At 43.9% G+C, this 25,944-nt stretch overlaps 1 protein-coding gene across 4 annotated transcripts in view; it reads left to right on the top strand.

Moving 5' to 3' along the window:
• Nucleotides 1-25,944, top strand: part of FRMD4A (FERM domain containing 4A) — a 527,110-nt gene that overhangs the window by 146,598 nt on the left and 354,568 nt on the right. The window contains exon 1 of one of the 4 annotated variants that reach the window (XM_068276146.1): nucleotides 22,496-22,900. The exons of 2 other annotated variants lie outside the window; for them this stretch is intronic. In XM_068276146.1, the coding sequence (XP_068132247.1) occupies nucleotides 22,706-22,900 (195 nt within the window). In that variant the 5' untranslated portion in view covers nucleotides 22,496-22,705. Of the gene's footprint in view, nucleotides 1-22,495; nucleotides 22,901-25,944 lie in introns of those variants that run through there. One more of the 4 variants, XM_068276145.1, reaches the window with a different exon arrangement.

Below are 25,944 nucleotides of genomic sequence, written 5' to 3'. Positions count from 1 at the left end.
CTTTTATGAAGTGAATCAGACCTAAATTTCTAGACTTACACTCGAGTATATATAGTATTCAAGATAATTTTCACTGAACTTTTCCATCTACATTTGCCACTGTTTCCATTGCAAAGTGCTGAAAAGTTATTTTAAATTGAAGATAAAAAAATATCTCCATGAAAAAAAGGAGAAAACTTTGGAGAAAAAGTGAATTGCATATGGCCCATGTGTGAAATTAGCCTCAATGTTACCATATTACCATAATTTTTTCCAGATTCCATAGTATTAGGATAAAATGTGTTGCCAAGACTAGCATACATAAACCGTTACATAGTATAGGATACATGGAGTGCTGCCAGGCTGTCCAAGCACTGCATGCCTTTTATGCAGTGCACATGTCCCTACTACCGCTGCATGTATTGGTTGCTGGGGAAATTCCTTGATATTTCCACAATAAATCCTGTAGGCTTTCTTGTTTGTCTCTTCCTTTGTTTGCAGAGTTTTCACATTTAGTGTGTACAAAGCTAGTATAATGGAAGCGGTGTTTCCCTGTGACCTTCCTCTTAGCTTTTAGCTTGCTGTTCTTTTTCATTTATTTTGTTCTGTTGACTAATGATGTAATTAGACGTGGGAAACCGCAATGGTTAATATAATGTAATTAACACCTACAGGGAGCTAAAGTATCATATTTCTCATCCATTCCTTGATGTATTTATTGCCCTGATTTGGGTTTTACATTCCTGTTATATTTAGCCGGGCAAATTTCATTACCTGCAGTATTTGTTTGTACAGCGACAGACGATACGTAGCTCTATCAGCACAAAGAAAGGTGTTGTTAAATCAGGCAATTGAAATAATTAGCTGGCGCACATTTAATTAGCATATTTGCAGTAATTTGTTAAATGAGTTTAATAAATGTCTGCCAGTTCTTTACATTCCCCCTAAATATCCTGTATGCTGATAAACATACAGTAGTGGGGCAGATTTATCAAGGTATGTACAGATAAATTTGGAGGAAAGTGGAGCAGTTATCCACAGCAACCTATCAGATTTCAGCTAATGATGTAAACAAGGTGTCTGGTTGTTGAGGAAACTGCTAAGCTCTTGCTCCTTCTTTGCACCTGCATATATATATAATTGTACACTTGTACTGTGCTGACGTTCTTCCACAGTGGCTTATAAAAAAGACTTAACAAGCTGTGTACACATTTTAAATTAAAAAAAGGACAGTTTGTGATCATTTCAGGTGGCACTTTAGAAGAAATCAGAGCAGGATCATCAACCTAGGCAGGTGCTTGGGGCCTAGTGGGTGTCAAGGCGCCCACCTGCCACCTTCTGTCACCTCTTTCCACTTCAGCTTACCAAAAGGACGACAAGGGGGCTTCAAATCTACTACCTTGCCTAGGGCCTCATTATATTTTGATCTATTTTTGGATGCAATCACTGAGTAAGCTGTTCTGTTCTATGAAGAAGGGAAGAGGGAGAATGAACAAGAGGCACCCTGCTGCAGGAAACTCAATGTGGTAGAACAACAGAGGTCATTCACAGAGGTGTAAATATATGGGGAGTTTTCATCTCAATCTAATAATGAGAAGATCTTATAACCCCCTGCTTTGTTCTAATTGGTGTCAGAAGTCAGACATGAGATAATTGTAATGGCATGTAGGTTTCCTGTGGCCTTCAGAGTTTGTTTAGTTTTGTTTTTTGTTTAGTGCATAGTCCAAAAAGAGCCAGTTTGTTACTTTGTGTTTCATCCCATGTGTCATCCACACAACTGAATCGTCTAATGTATCAGCACACCAATCTTCAATCAAACACGCTCTTTATTGAGCCATATGTTTCCACAAGAGTTTAACTGCAACTGAACCAGTGATTAGGTGTCCTTAACTTGAATTATTATTTTTATTATTATTGATGTATAATGTTCAGTGTGGCTGTGTTTCTATCTGTGGACATTATCTGATTGAAGTAAATGATGTTCAGGCAAAGAACCAAGTAGGATAATATCTGGTCTGGTGTAAGTTTATGTCAGCTTTTCTAGGTGGTATCTAATTTAAAAATTTTCTCTACAATTTCAATTGACTTTGCAGTAGGGAACCATATAAAAAGGAAAGTGACCTCACAGAACACCAATGTCACATCTGCCCCCTGGTGTTAAGAATTTAATAATGTATTAAGGTTAACTATATGATACTATATTAAATGTATTATACTATGTAATATATAATACAATGTGATTAACTAAGGTTGCGAGAATCATATAGCCAGATATCTGGTGACAATATATATATATATATATATATATATATATATATATATATATATATATATATATATATATATATATATATATATATATATATATATATATATATATAAACATATGTAACACAGTCCAGCCTGAAACCTTGTATTTATCTGAGACATATGTAAGCGCTTTGAGTCCTATGGGAGAAAAGCGCTTTACAAATGTCATTGTATTGTATATATGTCATCAAGTTCATGCTGCTGACAGCAGCGTCAAGGAGGAGATCTCCCATGCTAACCCTTCTCTTACTTAAAGTGAACCTCCGGACTAAAAATCTACTCCGCAGAACTGAAAAGGCTTGGTGTTTCTTTAACAGTTTCACAGCATCAGAACTTTGTTTTTCTTACCAAAGCATCATTTTTAGCTGCATTTTTAGCTAAGCTCCACCCATCAAAGAAAAAAAGCCCGGGCTTTTTTTCCCTGATGCTGTGCAGAGCATGATGGGATTTCCTATGTTGTTATACACATTGCCTAGCAACTGGGAGAGGTGCTCAGGACACAGGGCAGTTGGAACTGTGTCTCATGTCCCTGTCACCTCCTTTCAACCAAAAAGATGGTTGCCATCATGAAATCAAACATTTGCCTGTTCTTTTAAAACGGGGTGGGTAAGAGATTATATTACCTATCTATTTTAATTAACATAACTAATGTAACTTAATGACAGTATGTTTGTTTAGGCTGGAGTTCCTCTTTAAAGCCCACTCCAATGTTGTACACACCAGCATAAATAAATTTAGCGATGATTGGGTACCTTTTTTTGAGACAACCTGCAGCTCATTTTGTTGTTACAGAAAAGACACAAGACACAATATTTATATTGTGCTTTTCTCCTGGCGGACTCAAAGCGCCAGAGCTGCAGCCACTAGGACATGCTCTATGGGCAATAGCATTGTTAAGGAGTCTTGCCTAAGGTCTCGTACTGAATGCCTTCTGGCTTAGGGTCCATTCACACTTTAGCGGGAATCGCGTGATTCCCGCTCATTGCAAACCGCTAGCAGTTTTTAAAAACTGCTAGCACATGTAACACTATGGCAATGTTCTCACTGCCGCGTTTGCTGAGATTCAGGAGCGATCGCAATTAGCATGTATAGAACTGCTAATCGCCACTGCTCCCAAACTGCTACAGTGTCCAGTGATTTTTATGCGTTAAGGCCTGAAACACACCAGAGGAGTTTTTCTGAGCGTTTTGAGTTTTTAAATCGGCTGCTAATGTTATTCTATGTGTCTGTGCACACTGGAGCAATGAGGTTTTGTAAAAAAAAACCATAGCATTACATTGGGAAGAGCTTTTAGAGGTTTCAAAACCTCTTCCCAATGTAATGCTATGGGGTTTTTTACAAAACCTCTTCACTCCAGTGTGCACAGACACATAGGATAACATTAGCAGCAGATTTAAAAACTCAAAACGCTCAGAAAAACTCCTCTGGTGTGTTTCAGGCCTTATTGCGGGAACGGGCCCTAACTGAACTGGAAAAGCCAAAATTTGAACCCTGGTCTCCTGTGGCAGAGGCAGAGCCCTTAACCAGTACAATATCCAGCCACTGCACACAAAAGAATGTTCAGACCAGATGCAAATCTTTATTTCATCACTATTGTTCCCTTCAAATAAGCCAGTTTAGTGAGCCTACATTCATAGGATAAATATGTAGCACCCTGGTGACCTGTAGGTGTGTGTTGCTGCTGGAACCCAATCAAATATCTTTCAGTGCTTTGTCTCCATACACAGCACCAGCATTTACATGGGGGCACTGGGGCAGTTGCCCAGGGCCCCACACCCAGCTAACAGACCCTCCAGTAGTTCCCTTGACAGTTGACAGTGCTCGCCCAGGGCCCCTGCCGAGTATTAGCAGCAGCAGGGGGGCTCTGGAGAGGAAGTCGGTGCAAGTCTGGGAGCCACATATAATTTTTGCCCATGACCCCACTTTTACTAGAACTGGCCCTGTCCATAGATCCAGCCATCACTTGCAATTCTCTGCCAAATCTCTTCAGATAGTACACAGATTCCTTGTTGGTGACACACTGCTGCCCTGTCCCTACTGTATGTTACAAAATAAGTTTAATAATAATTTATAAATCTAATCTGTGCAGGATAAGCTTTATTGCAAAACCCGAGGTTTGCAGCATGATAACAATGCATACTCCATATTATAGAAATTAAAATATTCAATCAGTCCATAAAACTGAGAAAAGATTGACCTACAATTGTGCTGTAGCAATAATAGTACAGCTCATATTTCCTGAGTTTAGACCCAAATGGAGTGCCATAAGGATTTATTACTTGGAAATGTAATTTATTTTACATTGCATTGTGTTTAAAATTGTTGGGAAAAGTTAGGCTTCTAATCAACTGGAAAGCAGCATGCTGAAGTAATGCCATATGCTAATGAATTGCTTTTTTCCCATGCAGCACCTCAGAGTTCACAGCTTGGTGACCCCTCCAGGTAAAGATATTCATTACACCTCAAGGCTTGACATTTGTTATAATAGCCTGTCAGATGCTTAGAGATGCAAATGAAGTCTGCTGTGGTTATGTCTTCTAGGTTTAGACATCATGTTACACAGATCGGCCAATAGCATTGAATAGCCTATCTATACATATTATCAGTGAATCATGCCCCACAATAAACGGATGTATAATGAGCATGGCTTATGTAATGAGGCCAGAGCAATGCAATGTTACTGCTGCCTGCTTTGGATCCTGTAGCTAACCCAGAAGTAAGAGAGTCATTTGCGGAGGTTACACAACAAAAGCATCTGAGAAGTGCACTTTTTGCCTGAACCACTTTACGGCTGACCAGAGGCAGAGCTTTATCTTGCATTTAATTGCCTGCTATCCTCAAGCCTCACTTCACTGCAATTCATATAGACAGCTATTAGGTCTGAATAACAAAAAATAAATGCTTTTAGATGCATCCACATTTACTTTTAGTTTTATTTCTAATACAAATATAGTTATACTTTTACAGACTTTTAGGTCTTGTTCACATCTACAATAGAAATCGCTGATGCCAGCGGTTTTTGATTTTTTGCGCAATACTTGTAGTGCCACCCGGCGCTTACCTTACTGATGAGATTTTTATAAAACACTTTTCCAAGTGCTTTTGCAGAGCGATTCTGTTTTTTCATTTACTGACATCAGTCAGGGAGTGAAGTCTTTCAGACGGAAATGGATACAATGTATTTATTCATAAAAGCGCTGGGGAAATCACTATACAAAGCAGTTTTTCAAGCGATTTGCGATTTCCCTATACCTTCCATTGAGGCAAATCGTCCCAAAAATGGTACAGGCAGCGCTTTTCTGAGCGGATCGGAATCGAACCGCTCAGATGTGAACTCTCTCATAGGGAATCAATGCACAAGCGTTTTTAGGGCGATTTTGAAAATCACCGGCGCTTCAAAAAAGCCAAAAACGCCCTTAGTGTAAACAAGCCCTTACACATGTAATTGTGGCAACATATTTAGTCCTATCAAGTCTTTGCTAACTGAGAGTTCTGAAGCCAGTACAATCTATACCTGGTCTCCAAGAATGCTGAGGGGGTCAAATTTCTCATAGCTAATCAGCCTAGGCTAAACATCACTGGGAGGGCAGGGCGTTATTCAATATACAGCAATATATAGACGTAGGAAGTGTTTCTGATGCTGAAACCAGGAAATTACCATAAAAGTCGGTGCTGGGTGTCCTGAATAATTTACTGCATTCTACTACGTTTCACTGCGGTGCCTCTTTATTTCCACAAGGGGCCCGCTATCATTATCCGCTTCCTTATTGCTATACCCTGCATAACTCTCAGGTTTATTCCAGGGCAGCCAGATATCCAAAAATCTCCCCTTATCAGGTGAATAGAGCAACCGCCTCACTATCAGGAAGAGAAATGTCCGAGGGGGCACAGTTCTCTTTTACCTCCAAATGTTAAGTGGCTGCCTATCAACCAGTATTCATGATATAGGCAATACATTTTTACACTTTCTATCCTATTACATATAGCAACCACATTATTTCACCACATCTGGCTTACATTGTGTCTCTTCTGTGTATATTTCCAGTGTCTACAATTCTTTGATAATAATATTCATATTGTGAAAGACATAATGATAACTAAATTGTGCCCCTCAAAAGATGGACCTTGAGCCTTGTACACATGTATGAGTACTGCTGCTCGGCAGGGATCAGGACCAATACTTTAGGCGACAGTTCAAGGCAAGCTGCTGTACAGTACAGATACGTCACTAGCCTGGAGGCTGCAGTGGGAAGACGTGCAGTACATGAACGAGCAGCTCGGTGCAGGAGGAATAAGTGATCAGGGGCTGCTAGGGTGATGCTAAATATTCAGCATGGTGCACAGATGCTAGATTCATCTCTGAGGTGATCTTTACTATCCACTACAGCCTAGCTGTGTATGGAACTTTAAACTATAATAGGGACATTAAACTGAGTATGGTAGGGATTAGATTGTGAGCTCTTCTGACGGACACTAAAGACCCATACCCACGACGCAATTTTTCCCAAACAATTTTTAGAGAGAAATGTTTTTTTCAGCGATATTGCGCAACATTGTTTAACAAAAATGTGTTAAACAATGTTTTATGACGCACGCCACCCGTGGCAATTGTTCATTTTTGAATGACCGACATGCTGGGTTAAGTCAGAGGATCGTTCCGATCCTCATTGACTTTCATGGGTTTTGCTGTGATCTTCTAGTTAGGCTGGGGGAAAATGACACTTGCTAATTCATTAAGGCGGATCGAGGAACGATCGCTCTTCGGCAGAGATTCCCGATCCATCTAGCCGTGATCTGCATGTGTGTACTTAGCTTTAGTGTCATAACTCTGGACTCTGTAAAGATTGCAGAAGATGTCACTGCTATATAAATACACAATGATAATTATAAAGTGTCCAGTTTCAAAGCAAACACGTGCATGCAATCTGCCTCTGCAATAGGAATGAGACCCTCATGTACTCCTTGCCGGATTAGTCCACATGAATCCATCACTGATTTTCATGTTTCACCGTCTCAGGAATGTGTTACTGCGTTAAATGACCAGTAAAGACTGTTCCACACCCAGAAGTGGAACATTACAAAAAAGCAATGAATATAAAACAGACCAATGAAAACAACGTACACAAACAATAGAAAGGGATAAAAAGCAAACAATGCTGCCAGACGCCGCCGTAAAGGGAAAAATAGCTGATGAAAAGCTTACAGTTTATATGGCAGCTATTCTATTGTGTCTGGTGATGTATAGTTCTGCCAGTCACTTCCTTTCATCATGCAAATTGTGTTATTTTCAGTGAAGGAAGTGCCACCAAAACCATCTTTCAGTGTATTTTCTGGAACAGTTTTTCCCATTTCCTTGTAATGGTGCAGCTAATAGCTACAAATCAGCCTGGGGTGATCTATAAACTATACAAGGCATTGCACAGAAAGCTTTGCAGTGTTTCTACTCACTCTGAAGAAAAGTGTCTTTATTTTGCTCCCACAAATGTGTAGCTAAACTTAACGAGGGCTTGAGGTGAGCCAGCTAGTAAGCTGCTGTGAAGCAGATGGGTACCTGTGTATGTTGCTGCAAAGTGAGTGCACTTTTTCTTATTAATTGCCTATAAAATGCAGCATATTTGGATTGCAGCAACTAGGGGCATTTAAATCCTGAAAGATCCAGTTTTAACTCCTCACGCTATCATACAAAACTCTACACAAGCCACAGGCACCTGGTGCACCAGGCCTGGAGCGCTGTGCAGGTGGGAGGCGCAGCCAGGGGTGGGGGGGGATGCACGGCCAACCCCCCTGTCAGATGGTGTGTGTCCCCAGGTGGTGAACTAGCTTGTGAGTTCACTTCCAGCCTGCGTTATTGTGCTTTCCGGCAAGCAGAGCAGGGCTATGGGAAAATGGCATCCAAAGTCCTGCACTGTAGACTATTTGTGTCTCCAGTGCAGGGCTTCGGGCGCCATTTTACCATATTATTATTATTATTATTATTTATTGTATTTATAAAGCGCCAACATATTACGCAGCGCTGGACAATAAATATATACAATGATACAAGGATGACATACATAGGGTTATACACATAGAACAAAGTTATACATACAAATTGTACAAAATACATGATCATGCAATATGGGCTGGTTAGGTAGGCCCAGTAATACAAGTACAGGCTGTCATAGGACAGGAGCACATGATCCTGTAGATTACACTAGGGAGTGGAGGACCCTGCCAGAGGCTTACAATCTAAAGGGAGGGGTGGAAACACTAGGGGGGGGCTGTTAAATATTCCTTAGAGAGTTACTGTGTGGTAGGAGGTGGGTAGGCCATCATAAAGAGGTGGGTTTTGAGGGCTTGCTTGAATGTGTTGAAAGAGGGAGCAAGTCTGATGGGTGGTGGAAGGGCATTCCAGAGGGTGGGGGCAGCTCTTGAGAAATCCTGCAGGCGGGCATGGGAGTGTGAAATGCGCGGGGTGGTGAGGTGAAGGTCGTTGGAGGAACGGAGGGGGCGACCTGGTGTATACTTGTGAACAAGCTCCGAGATGTAGGTAGGGCATGTTTTGTGCACAGATTTATACGCCAGGCATAGAATCTTGAAACTTATCCTGAGACGGATAGGGAGCCAGTGCAGGGATTCACAAAGGGGAGATGTGGATGCAGAGCGGTGCGAAGAATGGATGAGTCTTGCAGCCGCGTTCATCACTGATTGAAGGGGGGCAGTGCGTTTCAGGGGGAGGCCAGAAAGGAGTGAGTTACAGTAATCAAGGCGGGAGATGATGAGGGCATGGATGAGCAGTTTGGTCGTGTCCGGGGTTAAGAATGGGCGGATCTTGGAGATATTACGGAGGTGGAAATTGCAGGCTCTTGTGATGTTTTGGATGTGTGGGATGAAGGAGAGGTCAGAGTCCAAGGTGACACCCAGGCAGCGGGCCTGGGAGGTAGGGAGAATGGTTGTGTTGTCGATTGTGAGGTGGAAACCTGGGATGGGTGCAGCAGCATGGGGTGGAAAGATCAGGAGCTCAGTTTTGTCTAGGTTAAGCTTTAGGAACCTAGCTGACATCCAGGAGGAAATTGCTGAGAGACACGAGGAGACCTTGTTTATGGTGGTGGCTGAGAGATCGGGGGTATGGAGGGAAATCTGAGTGTCATCTGCATAAAGGTGGTAATTGAAGCCCAGGGAGGAGATAAGCTTGCCAATTGAGGAAGTGTATATGGAGAAAAGAAGGGGGCCTAGAACAGAGCCCTGGGCGACCCCAACTGAAAGGGGGGCAGGAGTTGAGGAGGAGCCATTGAAGGAAGTGGTGAAGGAGCGATTGGATAGGTAGGAGGAGATCCAGGCCAAGGCAAGCCCATGGATGCCCATGGACTGTAGTGATTGGAGGAGGAGGCAGTGGTCAACAGTGTCAAATGCTGCAGAGAGGTCAAGGAGGAGCAGGATGGAATAACTGCCTTTGGCCTTGGCAAGGGTAAGGTCGTTGACATCCTTGGCGAGGGCTGTTTCAGTTGAGTGCGCAGGTCGGAATCCAGACTGTAGGGGGTCAAGTAGGGTATTGGTGTTGATGTATTGGGTAATGCGCTGGTGGACTAGGCGTTCGAGGAGTTTAGAAGCATAGGGAAGAAGGGAGATTGGGCGGTAGTTTGAGGGTAGGGATGGGTCGAGTGAGGGTTTTTTCAGCAGGGGAAGCACAGTGGCCTGTTTGAATGCTTTGGGGAAGATACCTGTGGAAAGGGAGAGATTGAACAAGGAGGTGAGGACTGGGGCCAGGTCAGGGAAGTGGGGACGAAGAGTATTCGCGGGTACCGGATCACAGGGAGAGGATGTGGGGGGGGGGGGAAGCCACTAGCAGCAGGCTGACTTCATCAATGGTGGCAGGAGCAAAAGAGGCGAGGGGTGGATGAGACAAGGGAGCCGCTGGGAGGGAAGGCAAGGGGACAACCTGAGACGCATTGGTAAGGGAGGGATGGAGGAGGGAAATTTCATTGCGTATTGTTGCAATTTTAGTGGTGAAGTGGTTGGCAAGGTCATTGGCTGAGAGGGAGGAGCTGGGAGGGGGAGGAGTGGGGTTGAAGAGGGAATTGAAGGTAGCAAAAAGCTGTCGAGGGTTGGAAGCTTGGGTTACAATCAGTGCTGCAAAGTACCTTTGTTTAGCCTCAGAGAGGGCAGTGTGGAAGAGTAACAGTTTGGCCTTGTAATCTAGGAAGTCAGCATTGAGATGTGATTTCCTCCATTTCCGTTCGGCTGCTCGAGTTTCTTTCCTGAGGTTACGTGTGTGGGTGTTGTGCCAGGGTTGGGGGGGCTTGATAGGGCGGAAGATTGAGGGGGCAGCTTGACCTAAAGCAGATGAGAGGGCAAGGTTATATTGTGCAGCCGCTTCATTGGGGCATGTTAGGGTGGGTAGGTGGGAGGAGAGGGAGAGAAGGGGACTTGCTAGGACATTTGGGCTGAGATTACGTAGGTCTCTCTGCCATCGACCAGGCTGAGGGGTGGGGAGAGAAGTTGTTGGTGGGGAGATAGTGAAGGTGAGGAGGTGATGGTCAGAGATAGGGAAAGGTGCGATGTCCAGGTTGCTGAGGGAGGTGGACTTTGAGAATATGAGGTCAAGAGTATGACCAGCGCGGTGGGTGGTGGAATTTGTGTGCTGAGAGAGACCAAGGGATTTGGTGAGGGAGAGTAGCTGCTTGGCAGCAGTGGAGATAGGCTCATCGATAGGTAAGTTGAAATCCCCGAGTATGATGGTGGGGAGGTCAGATGACAGGATGTGGGGGAGCCAGGAGGCCAGGTTGTCCAGAAAGAGTGAAGTTGGAGCAGATGGGGGTGATATAGGACCGCAATGATGGCTGGGAGAGGTTGGTACAGGCGGATTACATGGGCCTCGAAGGATGAGAAGTGCAGGGAAGGGGGCGGTGATAGGACCCGGAAGGTGCAGGGTGCGGAGAGAAGCAGACCCACTCCTCCTCCAGACCTGTTGTCAGGTCTGGGGGTGTGACTGAGATGCAGTCCCCCATAGGAGAGAGCAGCGGCTGCGGTACAGTCAGAGGGGGTGAGCCATGTCTCTGTGAGGGCGAGGAAGGTGAGGGATTTAGAGAGGAAGAGCTCATGGATGGATGTGAGCTTGTTGCGGACAGATCTGGCATTCCATAGACCACAAAACAGAGGGAGAGAGTGCCTGGGGGTTGTATGGATGGGAATGAGATTATTATGGTGTGGTCTGCGGATGCCATAGTCCTGTTCTGCCTGCCAGCGCAGGAGTTTTGCAGCCAGAGTTGCTGCAGGAAGATCATTGAGGGAGCTGCACGCCAGGAGAGGAGTCAGGTAAGTAAATGATTCTTTTTTACAGGTGCAGCAGCACTAGCACTGCACCAGGACTTTTAGGGGAAACTATTGGGAAGGGGGTGGGGAAGAGGAGCCCTGTTTATGTGTATTTTCTAGTGAAACGCTGGCCACATTAAGTATTTGTTGGTGAAAGCTGCCCACATTACGTGTATTTTCTGGTGAAACGCTGTCTGCATTACAGATTTTCTGTTGAAAGCTGCCAGCATTATGTGTATTTTTTGGTGAAACGCTGCTGCAATAAGTGTAGTTTTTGGTGAAATGCTGCCGTATTACGATTTTCTGGTTAAACATTGCCACATTATGATAATTTTCTGGTGAAATGCTGCTGCATTAGGATTATTTTGTGGTGAAACATTGCCACATTACTATTATTTTCTTGTAAAACGCTTCCGCAATACGTGTATTTTCTGGTGAAACGCTGCCCCAAAAAGTGTATCTTCTGGTGAAATACTGCCTCATTACGATTATTTTCTTGTAAAACGCTTCCGCATTACGATTATTTTCTGGTGAAATGCTGTTGCATTAGGATTATTTTGTGGTGAAACATTGCCACATTACGATTATTTTCTTGTAAAACACTTCCGCAATACGTGTATTTTCTGGTGAAACGCTGCCCCAATAAGTGTATCTTCTGGTGAAATACTGCCTCATTATGATTATTTTCTTGTAAAATACTGCCGCATTATGATTATTTTCTGGTGAAACACTGCCGCATTATGATTATTTTCTGATAAAATGCTGCCGCATTACGATTATTTTCTGGTGAAACGCTGCCGCATTACGATTATTTTCGGGTGAAACGCTGCCGCATTATGGTTGTTTTCATGGGGGGCACCAGAAGGGGGGGCTACAGGTTTTCTTGCCTGGAGTGACAAAATGGCTAGAGGCGCCCCTGAAGCAAGAGGTGGTCTCCGGGCCTCAGCATAAACACTGTGATGCGGGGAGTTCCACTGGTAGAGAGGGTCATCAAACCTCCAAAATCAACTCCAGTACACGAACATTCCATAGGAACTCGACCCTCAGCGGAAACTTTTCCAATGCTTCACTTTATTAATACTTAATTGCGGTATACACGAGTCCTGGTGAATCGACAGACTGGGTACGCAGTCCCCGGCAGGCCTAAACGAGGACTTTAGTCTCAAGTGTTTCCTTTAAATGTGTAGCTGTTCTAAGGGTTAAACTACAAACTATTGCCAAGACCCACCCCCTAATGATGGGTGTGGTGTGATCTAGCTTGCTTTTATAATTGAGAATCCTGTGATGGAATCCAAGCACTTGATAAAGGGCATTCCGCCCAAAACGTTGTGCTGGTTTTGCTATACTGTGTATACCGCAATGAAGTATTAATAAAGTGAAGCATTGGAAAAGTTTCCGCTGAGGGTCGAGTTCCTATGGAATGTTCATGTACTAGAGGTGCCCCTGACACATGCTGCACCTCCATACATTTCTTCATTAATCTCCAGATACCTCCCCGCCTGGAACCTCCGTTCCTCCCAGGAGACCCTTTTGTCCCCTAGCTTGATCACCTCCTCTCACTCTTGCATCCAGGACTTCTCACGGGTGGCCTCTCTCCTTTGGAACTCTTTCCCACAGCCCGTCCGTCATGCTCCAAACCTGGATACCTTCAAATGTACTCTAAAACACAGCTTTTTAGACAAGCTTATAAGTTGCTGTGGGTTGCTGTAACGATTGTGGTATTCTCTCCGTGATCAGCACACAAGACGTGCGCTGACACTGCAGAAATCCTCCACAAGCGTATAATTTGCAGGAACCCAGCAGAAGATGCAATGCACCTGTAGAGGGAAATTCCTGTCGGCAGGTGGAGCTGTGGAGTGCAGAGGAACAGCTCCTCTGCCCTACCACACACGCCAGACAGGAATTGTACGAAGGGAAGAAACGTAATCGCAAGAGAGGTGATTGAGAATGAGCACAGAGACAGATTGTATGTGTGTGCACCAAACTAGTCGCCAACCCGCGACGGTGCACACACAACAGCAGAAACGAATTAGGAACGCAATCGCGAGAGCGGCGATTGCCAGGGGTGACACAAGGCTTAAGCAAGGCAGGGCATGAGAGTAACAAAGGCACAGAAATCATACAATGAGAAGATAAGGAAAATAACAAATGCTAACTAAACGCGAACACCGCACTCATTCGCAATAGCGAACGCGTTTACTGCGCGGTCTCCGCGTGTTAAGCACAACAGAGACAAGCACGCCTAACTAACCACCGACAGACAAACATGAAACATAGGATGCGAGCGCTTGCTTAACGGTTACCTCACCGAGCCTCCAGCAAGCGTTCGTATCAGACAAGACAGATATACGAAAACAGGAATAAGTGAGAGATACGATCTACTGCTCTTTCCGCCAGAGCGAGTGCGATCCAAGTAAGGCAACAGAGCTTGCAGGATCCCCTGCTCTTTCCGCCAGAGCAAGTGCGATCCAAGTATAGCAAGATAGCTTAGCAGGATCCACTGCTCTTTCCGCCACAGCGAGTGTGCACACACCACAGCAGATAAGAAGTAGGAACGCGATCGCCAGAGGTGCGATCGCCAGACGTGACACAAGGCTACAGCAAGGCAGAACACGAGAGTAGCAAAGGCACAGCAAATCATACAATGAGGAGATACGGAAAATAACAAACGCTAGCTAAATGCGAACACCGCACTCATTCGCAACAGTGCACGCGTTTATGCGCGGTCTCCACGTGATAAGCACAATAGAGACAAGCATGCCTAACTAACCACCGACAGACAAACATGAAACAGAGGACACGAGCGCTTGCTTAACGGTTACCTCACCGAGCCTCCAGCAAGCGTTCGTAGCAGACAAGACAGACACACGAAAACATGAACAAGCGAGAGATAGGATCCACAGCACTAGCGAAAGTGGCTAGTGCGATCCAGGAAGACAGAACAGAAGGATCCACAGCGCTAGCGCAAGATGCTAGTGCGATCCAAGTACAGAGTAGCAGACCAGAAGGATCCACAGCACTAGCGCAAGAGGCTGGTGTGATCCAGGAAAACAGGACAGAAGGATCCACAGCACTAGCGCTAGGCGAGTGCGATCCAGGTAAGACAGATCAGAAGGGGCTACCAGTAACAACCGCTGTTCAGGTTAGCACCCAGACACACAGAACAATTTCCTGTCGACCACCGCTGGTACAGGACAATTGCAACAGACAAACAAAACAGATAAGCAATCCTAACTGCACTAGGGAAACCTGCCTAGTGCAATCCCATGAATTACTCTAAACTAATATTCAAACAATGAGCAAGGCTGACACTCTCCAGCGTGTTTCACAGGAACTAACTCTTATGACCAGCCAAGGTCTGTGATATCACATGGTATATATAGAGCAGGCCTACAAGGGATGTGGCTAGGCAATTTGCATGACAAACGTATGCAAATTCCTCAGCAGCAGCAAGCTGAAAAACTGACAAAAGGTCTCTCTTCCAGAGACCTGCAGAATGCAGACCTGAACAATGGTCAAAAAGCTGCCTGCCTGCACAGGCAGCTGAGCAGATCATTACAGTTGCATTGGAAGTTTACTGCCTACTAACCCTTGTGTATGAAGAAAAAAGATGGGCACCGCTGCATCAAATACCCTTTATTGTGACCGGGTTGACACAATAGTTACAGCAGTGGGGGGAGGAAAGTTGTCTGACAGCTGTTTCGCGAGGGTTAACCTTGCTTCATCAGACAACTTTCCTCCCCCCACTGCTGTAACTATTGTGTCAACCTGGTCACAATAAAGGGTATTTGATGCAGCGGTGCCCATCTTTTTTCTTCATTGACCTGGATTGCGTACTGCATTGGAGCACGCTGCAGGTAAGCCCAGTGTGACCTGGGATCCATCCCTGCCGCATTTAGTGCCAGTTTTTTGCTCTCTCTATATTTGAATTAACCCTTGTGTATTCTTCACTATTGTTTCCAACCCACCCTCTAGATTTTAAGCTCACAAGGGCAGGGACCTCCTCCTATTGTTTCTTATTTTGCTGTAATTTACTATATAAATGTGTTCCAATATTAGTGATATCTCAATCCACACATTAACTATGTATGTATTACTTGTATTACTGGATGTCATGACTGAATAGTACTTTGAACTTCTAATGTATATATGCTGTGCTGTACTATTGCTGTACTATGCACAGCAATACGGAAGATGTTGGCGATACCCAATCCTTTACCCATCCTATCCAAAATGAAACAAAAACAAAGTCCTATGTGTTGCTGCTTGTGACATTAGTGCCCCATGTAGAGGTTAAAGAGTGAAAGCAGGCAATTGTGAACTTGATTATTACTTGAATAGCTGTTTTAAAATAATTTCTCAGCTAAAATAAACAGAAAAGTTTTTAGTTAAGTTTAGAGTGTACTTTGATGAACATTCTTTATAAACGACTCCCCTTTTTGGAGAGAATATGGAAAGCATGTTATAATATCTGCTCTTGCCTGAGCTTGCTCTGGGGACTCGCACGAGGCAACCCAAACATGAATAATGTTAGGAATGACAAGGTGCTTGTGGCAGTCTAGATTATTCCTAATATGTGCGTAACAGCAATTACAAATACCTTCGCTGCACCTGCTCAGCACTATTGATCACGTGATCTGTGGTGCAATAGCAAACAACTTCCCCTGAGGCTCAGTTCACCCAAACACAAGGTGTGTGCGTGTTTACAAGCAGATGTGTGTTAGTCACATGGATCACTGATATACCTAGCATCTTATAAACAGATTTCTTATTGTTTTTACTCAAATTACCAAAAGTGGACAAGTAGGAGGGCCCAGAGCTTTTGGGGACCCCAGCTACTAAACTTCCCTCCCTCTGATACTGCGGTCCACCCTTTAGCTCAGGTGTTTTTGTGGCTACACTTGTTATTAGCGAGGGGTTCATGATGGCTATGCTTGTATGACCCTTATGAGATGAGCCCAAAGGTTGTGAGGGTCATCAACAGGAGACAAGAGAGAGAGTGTGTGAACACTGGGGACCCTAACAATGTGTTGCTGGCTACCCTGGTTACAGTATCCCAAGTTGTGCTGCCCCAGATATAGTCCTCCAAATACAGTACTCCCAGTTATTGTGTGTTCAGCTATTGTTCGCCACTCACCTTGCAGACAGTTACAGAGTACACCGTTGTAGAATCTCCTGTACTAGTGCAGTACCCCTCACTCATTTCACAGTCAGTGATGTAGCAATAGCGATACAAGAGTTCCAATCACACCACTGCACATGGAGATAAGAGGTCTAAATGGGGCCCTTCTCCAGTCACTGCATTAGCTCTTAATTGGGGCTGTAATAGTAATTATCATCACCCTTATATTTGTTTTGAAGAGTGGTAATCATAAACAAAGAATTCACTTTCTGCTTACACCACTCACACGGTGGCTGTCCCCAGAGAGACAGTTTTGGTTGCTTGTGTCATGTGATTATTATTTTACATACAGTGCTAGGGTGCTCAGTGTAAAATCCACTGGATACAGTATATGAGTAACACTGCAGTGCCCACCAGTGAGGGGTTTGGAGGGTAGAGTGAGTGCAGGGTACACTGGCCAAATATTGCTGTATGCAGTGAACAGACTGCTGGTGAAGGGTTAGGGTGTGTTCACAACAAGAAAAAGACAAGACAAATAACATTTATATTGCTCTTTTCTCCTGGCGGACTCAGAGCTGCAGACACTAGGACGCGATCAGTAGGCAGTAGCGGTGTTAGGGAGTCTAGCCCAAGGACTCCTTACTGAGTAGGTGCTGGATTACTGAACAGGAAGAGCTGACATTCGAACCCAGGAAGCCTCTATCAGAGGCAGAGCCCTTAGCCATTACACTATCCTGCCAACATGCATGTTGAGTTACATTATATCACAATGCATGGGCATGTTCACATCTTTGTATTGTATTGGATCATATTATCCTAGCACCCTGTCTATACAGTTTGTTTATGGATAATGCACACAATTGTTCATATATTGACAATAACCTGCATTTTTTTTTAACACGCAGAGTGTGCGTTACGTTATGCCGATGCTATAGCGAGGGCATTATTCAATGCATGTAGTCTGAACTTACCCTTAGTGCTTTCAAATGATATACTGCCAAGGATCCTCGAATATATTTACAGGAGAAAAATCAGTAATGCATTACAACTGGTCCATTGATCAAGGCAATTTTGGCTTGATTTAGCATATTTATAAGTTAACTGGTCCTTTAATGGAAGGTAATATAAAGAGAGTTGCGGGGTTTTCATGAATGCATGAGTAGATTAAATGATGCTTGTTATTGTAAACACATGAAGATGACTAGACATGTAGACTGCTTTCAACATCTTAACAGGACTTGACATTAGCAAAAATGCTAATATGTATATGACTGCTTATCCGGTTGTAAGGCAATCATCACAAAAACATATTTTTTCCCCTCTCCTAACAGTGAACTCAATGTGGGTGGTCCTTCCCAGTTGCCTACAACAAATCATTACACTGAAAATGAATTTTAAAACATTTACATGAGGCAATTTAAAAAAAAAAACCTCGGTGGGTATCTATATGCTCCAGAAATGTGACATGAAACCAGATCTTCATAAAGGAGCTTTGTAAGCTAGATTTGAAAAAGCGCTTACGTCCTTTCCTGCCTTTTTGGGGAACTGCTCACATATGGAACTACTTATGAACAAGGAATGATTGTTTTATTCAAACAGTTTCTCACATCCAGCTAATGTGTCTGCAACCCTTTCGCTGCTGGTAGCGTCTAATGTTTTGCATGACAATTTCACACAATTTAGAGTTAATATGCACTGTTCACGCTTTGTTGCAGTGAATGGGCCTCTCTTGGAAGGTTTACGATGAAGCTGTATAGTTTTTACAAAATGCAGACATAGAACTGAAACTGAACTTCGGGGATCTCTGGAGACACCAGCTTCCTATGCAAAACATGCTGGTGGCAATGAGATGGGAATCGCTGTGTAGAAAGCAGACAGACTTAGAACTGACTACATATTTGAATGTAAGAGGTTAGCAGTTTTAATTGTAACAGGATTAAGAGGAAGAGTTTTATTTCCTGAGACAATTAGTGGCGTAAGATGTGAGAAGTGTTGTTTAATGCCTGCAAAGTTTTTCACCAACCCTACCCTGGTGATAAGACATATCACTCGGCTACGAATGGTGCTTTTTTTGTGCCTTTTATTGTATTTTTGAATCTCCCACTTGAGATGGTCATGTCCACTACGACAGCCCACTGCAAGTCCAGGTATAGTCTATAAACAGAGGCAGGGCTACTGGTTAATTGAGGGCTGGGGAGTTAGTTGAGCATAAGACCTCAAAGATGATGGACCTCCTCCAGGGGCTCTTCAAGCAAGTAAGACTCCAAGCAACACATGGGGATGGCTTCAATCAACAAGGAAGGAGCCAAGCTTTAAACAAAGTGCCAGATCAAGTAGAAAAGATTCCCAAGGAAGAGCCCCATAGTCTTTTACAGAGTTACAGATAGTAAAATATTTCTACAAACTGATTCTAACTTTCACACACTTTGGCCCACAGTGTAAAGGGTCTCAGGAAGTCCCTAAACACCTCAGACAGGGAACAGCATCTTATTAGATTGCTTCTTTTTTAAGGTTGCACAACAGGGGAAAAGAGGCGCCCAAGGACAATACAACATTGTTAAAAGCACAATAAAAGCAAACAGTTGTAGAGGTGGCTTAAGTCTCCAATGACACTAGTGAGGCTGCTTAAAAAGTAGTTTTTATTTGCACAGGCAATGTGTTTCGTGGATTCGAGCCCACTTCATCAGGCCAATCACAGTGCCAATCTGAATTAGCAAAAAGGTTTGGAGCCCCTCTCTATTTTAAGGTGTTTGGGCAGCATTATAAAACCTTGCCTCTTGTTACCCGGCAACTACCACACCTGGGGTTGTTGGAAGAGCTCCTGTACCCAGCAGTGGGCACCGTTCATTGCTTGGAATAGGGAGCTATGTGACCCAAGGTGCCTTTACCTAGTGCTGACAACTGGAGATGGCCCGAACTGTTCGCCGGCGAATGGTTCCCGGCGAACTTCCATGGTTTGCTATCGCGGAGAACCGCAAACTTTTCCGGAAGTTCGATTCGCCCCCATAGTGCATCATTAGGGTCAACTTTGACCCTCTACATCACTGTCAGCAGGCACATTGTAGCCAATCAGGCTACACTCCCTCCTGGAGCCCCCCCCCCCTTATAAAAGGCAGGCAGCGTTGGCCTTTTCACTCACTCGTGTGGCTGCAGTAATTAGAGGAGGGAGAGCTGCTGCAGAGAGTGCTATAGGGAAAGCTTAGTTAGGCTCTTAGGCTCTTGTTGGCTTGTTAGCTTGCTCCTTGCGGATTCTTATTGCTAAAAAAGCACCCCTCAACAGCTCTTTTGAGAGCTAATGTTGTTCTTGTGATCAATTTTTTTTGTGTGTGTGTGGCCCACTTGCATTATATACAGCCCTGTCAGTCAGTCGCAGCTGGCCTTTGGCACCTTAATTCCTACTGTGCCACTGCCAGGCCCAGCACATTCAGTGACTACCTGTGTGTGTGACAGGCAGCTGCACATTTGTAATCCCAATCACTGCACCTGTTCACTGTTCAATGCACATACCTACCTACCTATACCTACGTGAGCGCACGCATTGTTAATACCACCAGTCATTGCACCTGTCATTGCAGTCCGTGTGTGTGTGTGACAGACAGCTGCACATTTGTAATACCAAACACCGCACCTGTTCACTGTTTAGTGCACCTATCTACCTATACCTACATGAGCGCACGCATTGTTAATACCACCAGTCATTGCTCCTGTCATTGCAGTCCGTGTGTGTGTGTGACAGGCAGCTGCACATTTGTAATCCCAATCACTGCACCCGTTCACTGTTTAGTGCACCTACCTACCTATACCTACGTGAGTGCACGCATTGTTAATACCACCAGTCATTGCACCTGTTCAGGGTACCTGTGTGTGTGTGTGACAGGCAGCTGCACATTTGTAATACCAGTCACTGCAACCTGTTCACTGCACCTGTGTAACCGCACATTGTTGTACCAGCAGTCACTGCATACCTGTTCACTGGCACTGCACCTGTGTAACCGTACATTGTATTAGTCAAGTCAGTGCATACCTTTCACTTCATCCCCCCCAATATGGACAAAACAAAAGGCAGAGCCAGAGGCAGGCCACCTGGCAGGTCTGTTCCAGGTCGCGCTGTCGTGACTTCATGCGGCTCTCGACCAAAGTACAGTTTTCAGAAGAAGGCACGTGCCATCAACCCCAATATTGTCAGGACGTAGTTGACTATTTAACACAGAACACCTCATCTTTCTCAGCTTCTGCACATAAGCGTGACATATCTTCCTCCTCCTGCTCTGATTCTGGCACCCCACTTAACACTCAGTTGGCCGCCATCACCAAAGTGCCATCACCCCAGGGCTCAGCGGTGTGGAAATGTTTTTGTGTGTCTGCCTCAGATGAGAGCAATGCCATCTGTACTCTCTGCCACCGAAAATTGAGCCGTGGAAAGACCAAGACCCGCGTAGGGACAACTACCTTATGAAGGCACATGATTACAAAGCACAAACTGCAATGGGATGACCACCTGAGGAAAAGCAGCACACAAAAGCAAAGCCACACACCACAGTGGAAGATACCAGGCCGCAATTTTTTCTCAAGTGGTGACATCTCTGGCACACAGTGTTGGGTCAAGGGTCCATCTGACCACGGATGCCTGGTCTGCAAAGCACGCTCAGGCCTGCCCGAAGTCTAAGTCAGTCCCCACACACAGCATCTCTGCCTGCACGCCGTGTGACTGCCTGCCCCAAGACTAAGTCGGTCCCCACACAGCATCTCTGCCTTGACTGCCTTCTCCGCCACCACAAACAGGGTCCACCAGCACTCCAGGCGGATTCCTGAATTGTTAAGGCCGCTGCTAGCAGCGGACACTATACTAATTTTTCTGGTGCATGTACATGCCTGCCTAATTTTTCTGGCTGCACTGCGGCTGCAACAACAAAACAAAAGGCATGTACATGTGTCAATTCCCCTTCGTGATCATTACCTTGCCGTGTTGAAGGGGCTTGCGTATCACAATGAATCAATGACCGCCGGCTATATAAGTGTCTCGGGGGTGGCACACCAAAGATAATAAGGTCGTTGCTTCATTGTGGACAGACCAAATTCGATCAGATGGACAATCACTGTTGTTCTGTCATTGAGCTACCTCAGCCTGGCGAGTGGCGACCAGATGGGCTTGAAAACCCGCTATCGCCTGCACTCTCGCCATGGTGCGCACCAGTCCAGCACGGCCGTCACAACACAAACAGCTGTTTTTAGGAATAGGAGGATACATAGAATTGTTGATCTCATCAGTTTATTTTCACCTCGGGTTTACTTTAAGTTACATAAAGAGATTTGTTGCTTGAAGAGGAGAAAGCAGACATGAAATCCTCTGTGGGGCTTGTGCCTTGTAGTAGACTACTCTTTATACAGCCAAAGATGGTTAGTTGCTATCGGTGATTGCTTGTAGGTTTTCTCTCATACTTATAGCACCAGACAAGTCACGTTTTAGTGGGTTGTAATAAATGAGGTATTAGTAGTACTTTAACTTAGCACCCTACTAGTTTCCCACATGTATTTTTTTCTATATATAGGAAAAACTCCTCTTGTTGTGTGTCCCACATCAAGGGAAAGCTGGATGTGGGATTTAACATTAATCACAGCACCAGATGGTGATGGGCAAGATATTCTATTCAGGTGGTCATGTGATTTACTGTATACAGCAGATGAATGGGGAGGGAGGGGGGCATCATCACATGACATAAGTCTAATAAGTCTGTTAGAGCTCTGATCAGTGACCTGGTTACCATCTGTAGCTACAAGGAGTGTCTTTGACATTTTTGGATCACACTCCCTTGGAAGCATTACTCCATCCATAGCAGTGCTTATAGAGCAAGGCATGCAGGGAGGACTAGAGGAAGTCAAGAGATTTGCTACTTAAAACATGCTTTTAGGCAGGGTGTTCTTATTCCCCCTCCCACCCTGCAGACAAGCCACATCTTGATTCAGAAAGGTCTGTAAAGTAAAAGCAGCGCAGTCATTTGATATATGAGAAATCTGGAGGAGTCTGCTAGCTGTTGCAGAGGAAGGGTCGCTCCAGCCTTTGTGCAAAGCCCCTGTGTACAAGCACAGCCCGGCTCAGGCGCAGAGATGGTGCTCCAGACAGCTGTGACTCCGGGCAGGGCCCGCAGACTTTTCTTCAAAATACCCTATGGATCTCTGAGGAGGCGAAGTGGAGAGAGGGTGAGTGAACTTTCCGTCACTATCAGTATGCAGAGCAATGTCATTAACCTCTCGGCTGCCCGTGTGAATGCATAGTGTCCTGAAGACTTTCTGCACCAGTGATATCCTTTTAGCTTGTTCTTTACTGGCATTTGTTCATCTGTGAGGTTAATGGATATAAACAGTTCATTTTGGCTTGTAGGGGAACTGTAGGAACTCCCAATGAGGCTGCCAATAATCTGCTGGGAAACTTTTCATTAATGCATTGTCTTTGAATGCTATTTACAGTAATAACGACCATCCCTTGACTCTCATTTTCTCCTACACACAGATGTGCAGCCAATGTTTATTTATAGATTATAGCACCATTTGTGTGTTATTTTACTCTTCTGCATGTAATTATGGCAAAGCAACAATAATTGTACAGAATTTGTATGTATAGCAGGGGGCAGTATAAGCTTACAGGGTAGTCAGACTAAAGACCACCTTAGTAAATTAGTGAGTGCTTTAGACAATAATGATGAATGTGTGTAAAAGTTGTCCTAACTTGAATTTGTTTCATAAGGCAGTGAAAAAGGTAGGGCTAATAACTCATTATGAAGGGTAACTTATGCATGGTTGCTATTGGTTACATTGATAAGCCATGAAGCATATAAAGGTGGCCATTAACTATGCAATATTTTCCTCAAATACGATAATTCGACCAGATTTGCGGGATCGTAAGTAATCGGAAGATAATTATTGTTGCCATAAACAGGACAATTAGGGTACTTTCTCCCTTCAGATACGATTGTAAAATCCAACATTCTGATCAACAAAATTCTGTATTCTGATCGACCATAGAATATGATTTTCTCCACATACTGTGTTGTTTTACCTACAATTTGATTGTAAAAATCTAGTCAAGTGATCGCATCTGAGGAAAATATTGTGCCATTCATGGCACCTTAAGATGTGAAGGGGGAAAGCACTATATGGCATTATGAAAGCAATAATGAATAGCAAGACTGGATTTATATTTCTGTCATGTTTATATTTCTTGCCAGAAGCAATAGCTGACGAGTATAACATCTATGATCATCCACTTTCTTTTGACATCAGAGTTTCATTGTGTGCAGCATACTAAGTCGGTGGTATAATGTTACTAGTGTTGGCATATCCATATTGTATTACATAAAAGACAGTGAAGTTTTGCTGGAAAATGCATCTAGAGTTTCCTCTCTTTCCTTGTGCTATAATGTGTAGCTCATAGCAGGTGAAAGTGTTTGATGTGGTGATGTTATGTGACACCTGTCAAAGTATCAGTCAGTCAGAGAACAGCGAGATGTAAAGGCCTGATATGACCACCACACCATTTTTATTAAAGATCTTTGACTAAACATGCATGTTTATGTCTATTTTCCTGAATGGAAAGGACCATGTGCGGAAAATAATAGTTGTTGGCTGGTAAAATCCAGCTTGGCCAAATCATTACTCTGAGGTTGGATGGACTGGGGAAATCTTTGCAGGTTATAGAATTCCCATTGAAACAAGAATATTACGCCGTCCAACCATATCTGGCCTGATGGTCATCAAGCACCTTGTATCTTTGGGAATCTCATACAGTGGAATGCGAAAGTGTGGGCAACCTTGTTAATCGTAATGATTTTCCTGTATAAATCGTTGGTTGTTACGATAAAAAAAAATGTCAGTTAAATATATCATATAGAAGACACACACAGTGATATGTGAGAAGTGAAATGAAGTTTATTGCATTTACAGAAAGTGTGCAATAATTGTTTAAATAAAATAAAGCAGGTGCATAAATTTGGGCACTGTCATTTCATTGATTACAAAACCTTTTAGAACTAATTATTGAAACGCAAATTGGCTTGGTAAGCTCTGTGACACCTGACCTACACAGGTGACTTCAATTATGAGAAAGAGTATTTAAGGGGGTCAATTGCAACTTTTCATCCTCTTTTAATTTTCTCTGAAGAGTTGCAACATAGAGGTCTCAAAACAACTCTCAAATGACCTGAAGACAAAGATTGCTAACCATCATGGTTTAGGGGAAGGATACAGAAAACTGTCTCAGAGATTTCAGCTGTCTGTTTCCACAGTTAGGAACATATTGAGGAAAGAAAAGACTACAGGTCAGTTCAAGTTAAGACTCGGAAGTGGCAGACCAAGAAAAATCTCCGATAAACAGAAGCAACGAATGGTGAGAACAGTCAGAGTCAAGCCACAGACCAGCACCAAAGACCTACAACATCATCTTGCTGCAGATGGAGTCACTGTACATCGTTCAACCATTCGGCACACTTTACACAAGGAGATTCTGTATGTAGAGGAAGCCTTTTCTCCGCCCACAGCACAAACAGAGCTGCTTGAGGTATGCTAAAGCACATTTGGACAATCCAGCTTTATTTTGGAATAAGGTGCTGTGGACTGATGAAACTAAAATTTAGTTATTTGGGCATAATAAGGGGCATTATGCATAGAGGAAAAACAACACAGCATTCCAAGAAAAACACCTGTTACCTACAGTACAATATGGTGGTAGTTCCATCATGCTGTGGGGCTGTGTAGCCAGTGCAGGGCCTGGGAATCTTGTCAAAGTTGAGGGGCGCATGGATTCCACTCCGTATCAGCAGATTCTGAAGACCAACGTCCAGGAATCAGTGACAAAGCTGAAGCTGCGCCGGGACTGTATCTTTCAACAAGACAACGACCCTAAGCACTGCTCAAAATCCATTAAGGCATTCATGCAGAGGAACAAGTACAACGTTCTGGAATGGGCATCTCAGTCCCCAGACCTAAATATAATTCAAAATCTGTGGTGTGAGTTAAAGAGAGCTGTCCATGCTTGGAATACCATCAAACCTGAATGAACTAGAGATGTTTTGTAAAGAGGAATGGTCCAAAATACCTTCAACCAGAATCCAGACTGTCATTGGAACATACAGGAAGCGTTTAGAGGCTGTAATTTCTGCAAAAGGAGGATCTACTAAATATCGATTTCACTTTTTTTTGTGGTGCCCAAATTTATGCACCTGCCTAATTTTGTTTACACAATTATTGCA

The sequence above is a fragment of the Hyperolius riggenbachi genome, chromosome 3 (genome assembly GCF_040937935.1).
Source record: "Hyperolius riggenbachi isolate aHypRig1 chromosome 3, aHypRig1.pri, whole genome shotgun sequence".
NCBI classification, from domain to species: domain Eukaryota; kingdom Metazoa; phylum Chordata; class Amphibia; order Anura; family Hyperoliidae; genus Hyperolius; species Hyperolius riggenbachi.
This window is presented reverse-complemented; position numbering and strand designations above follow the sequence as displayed.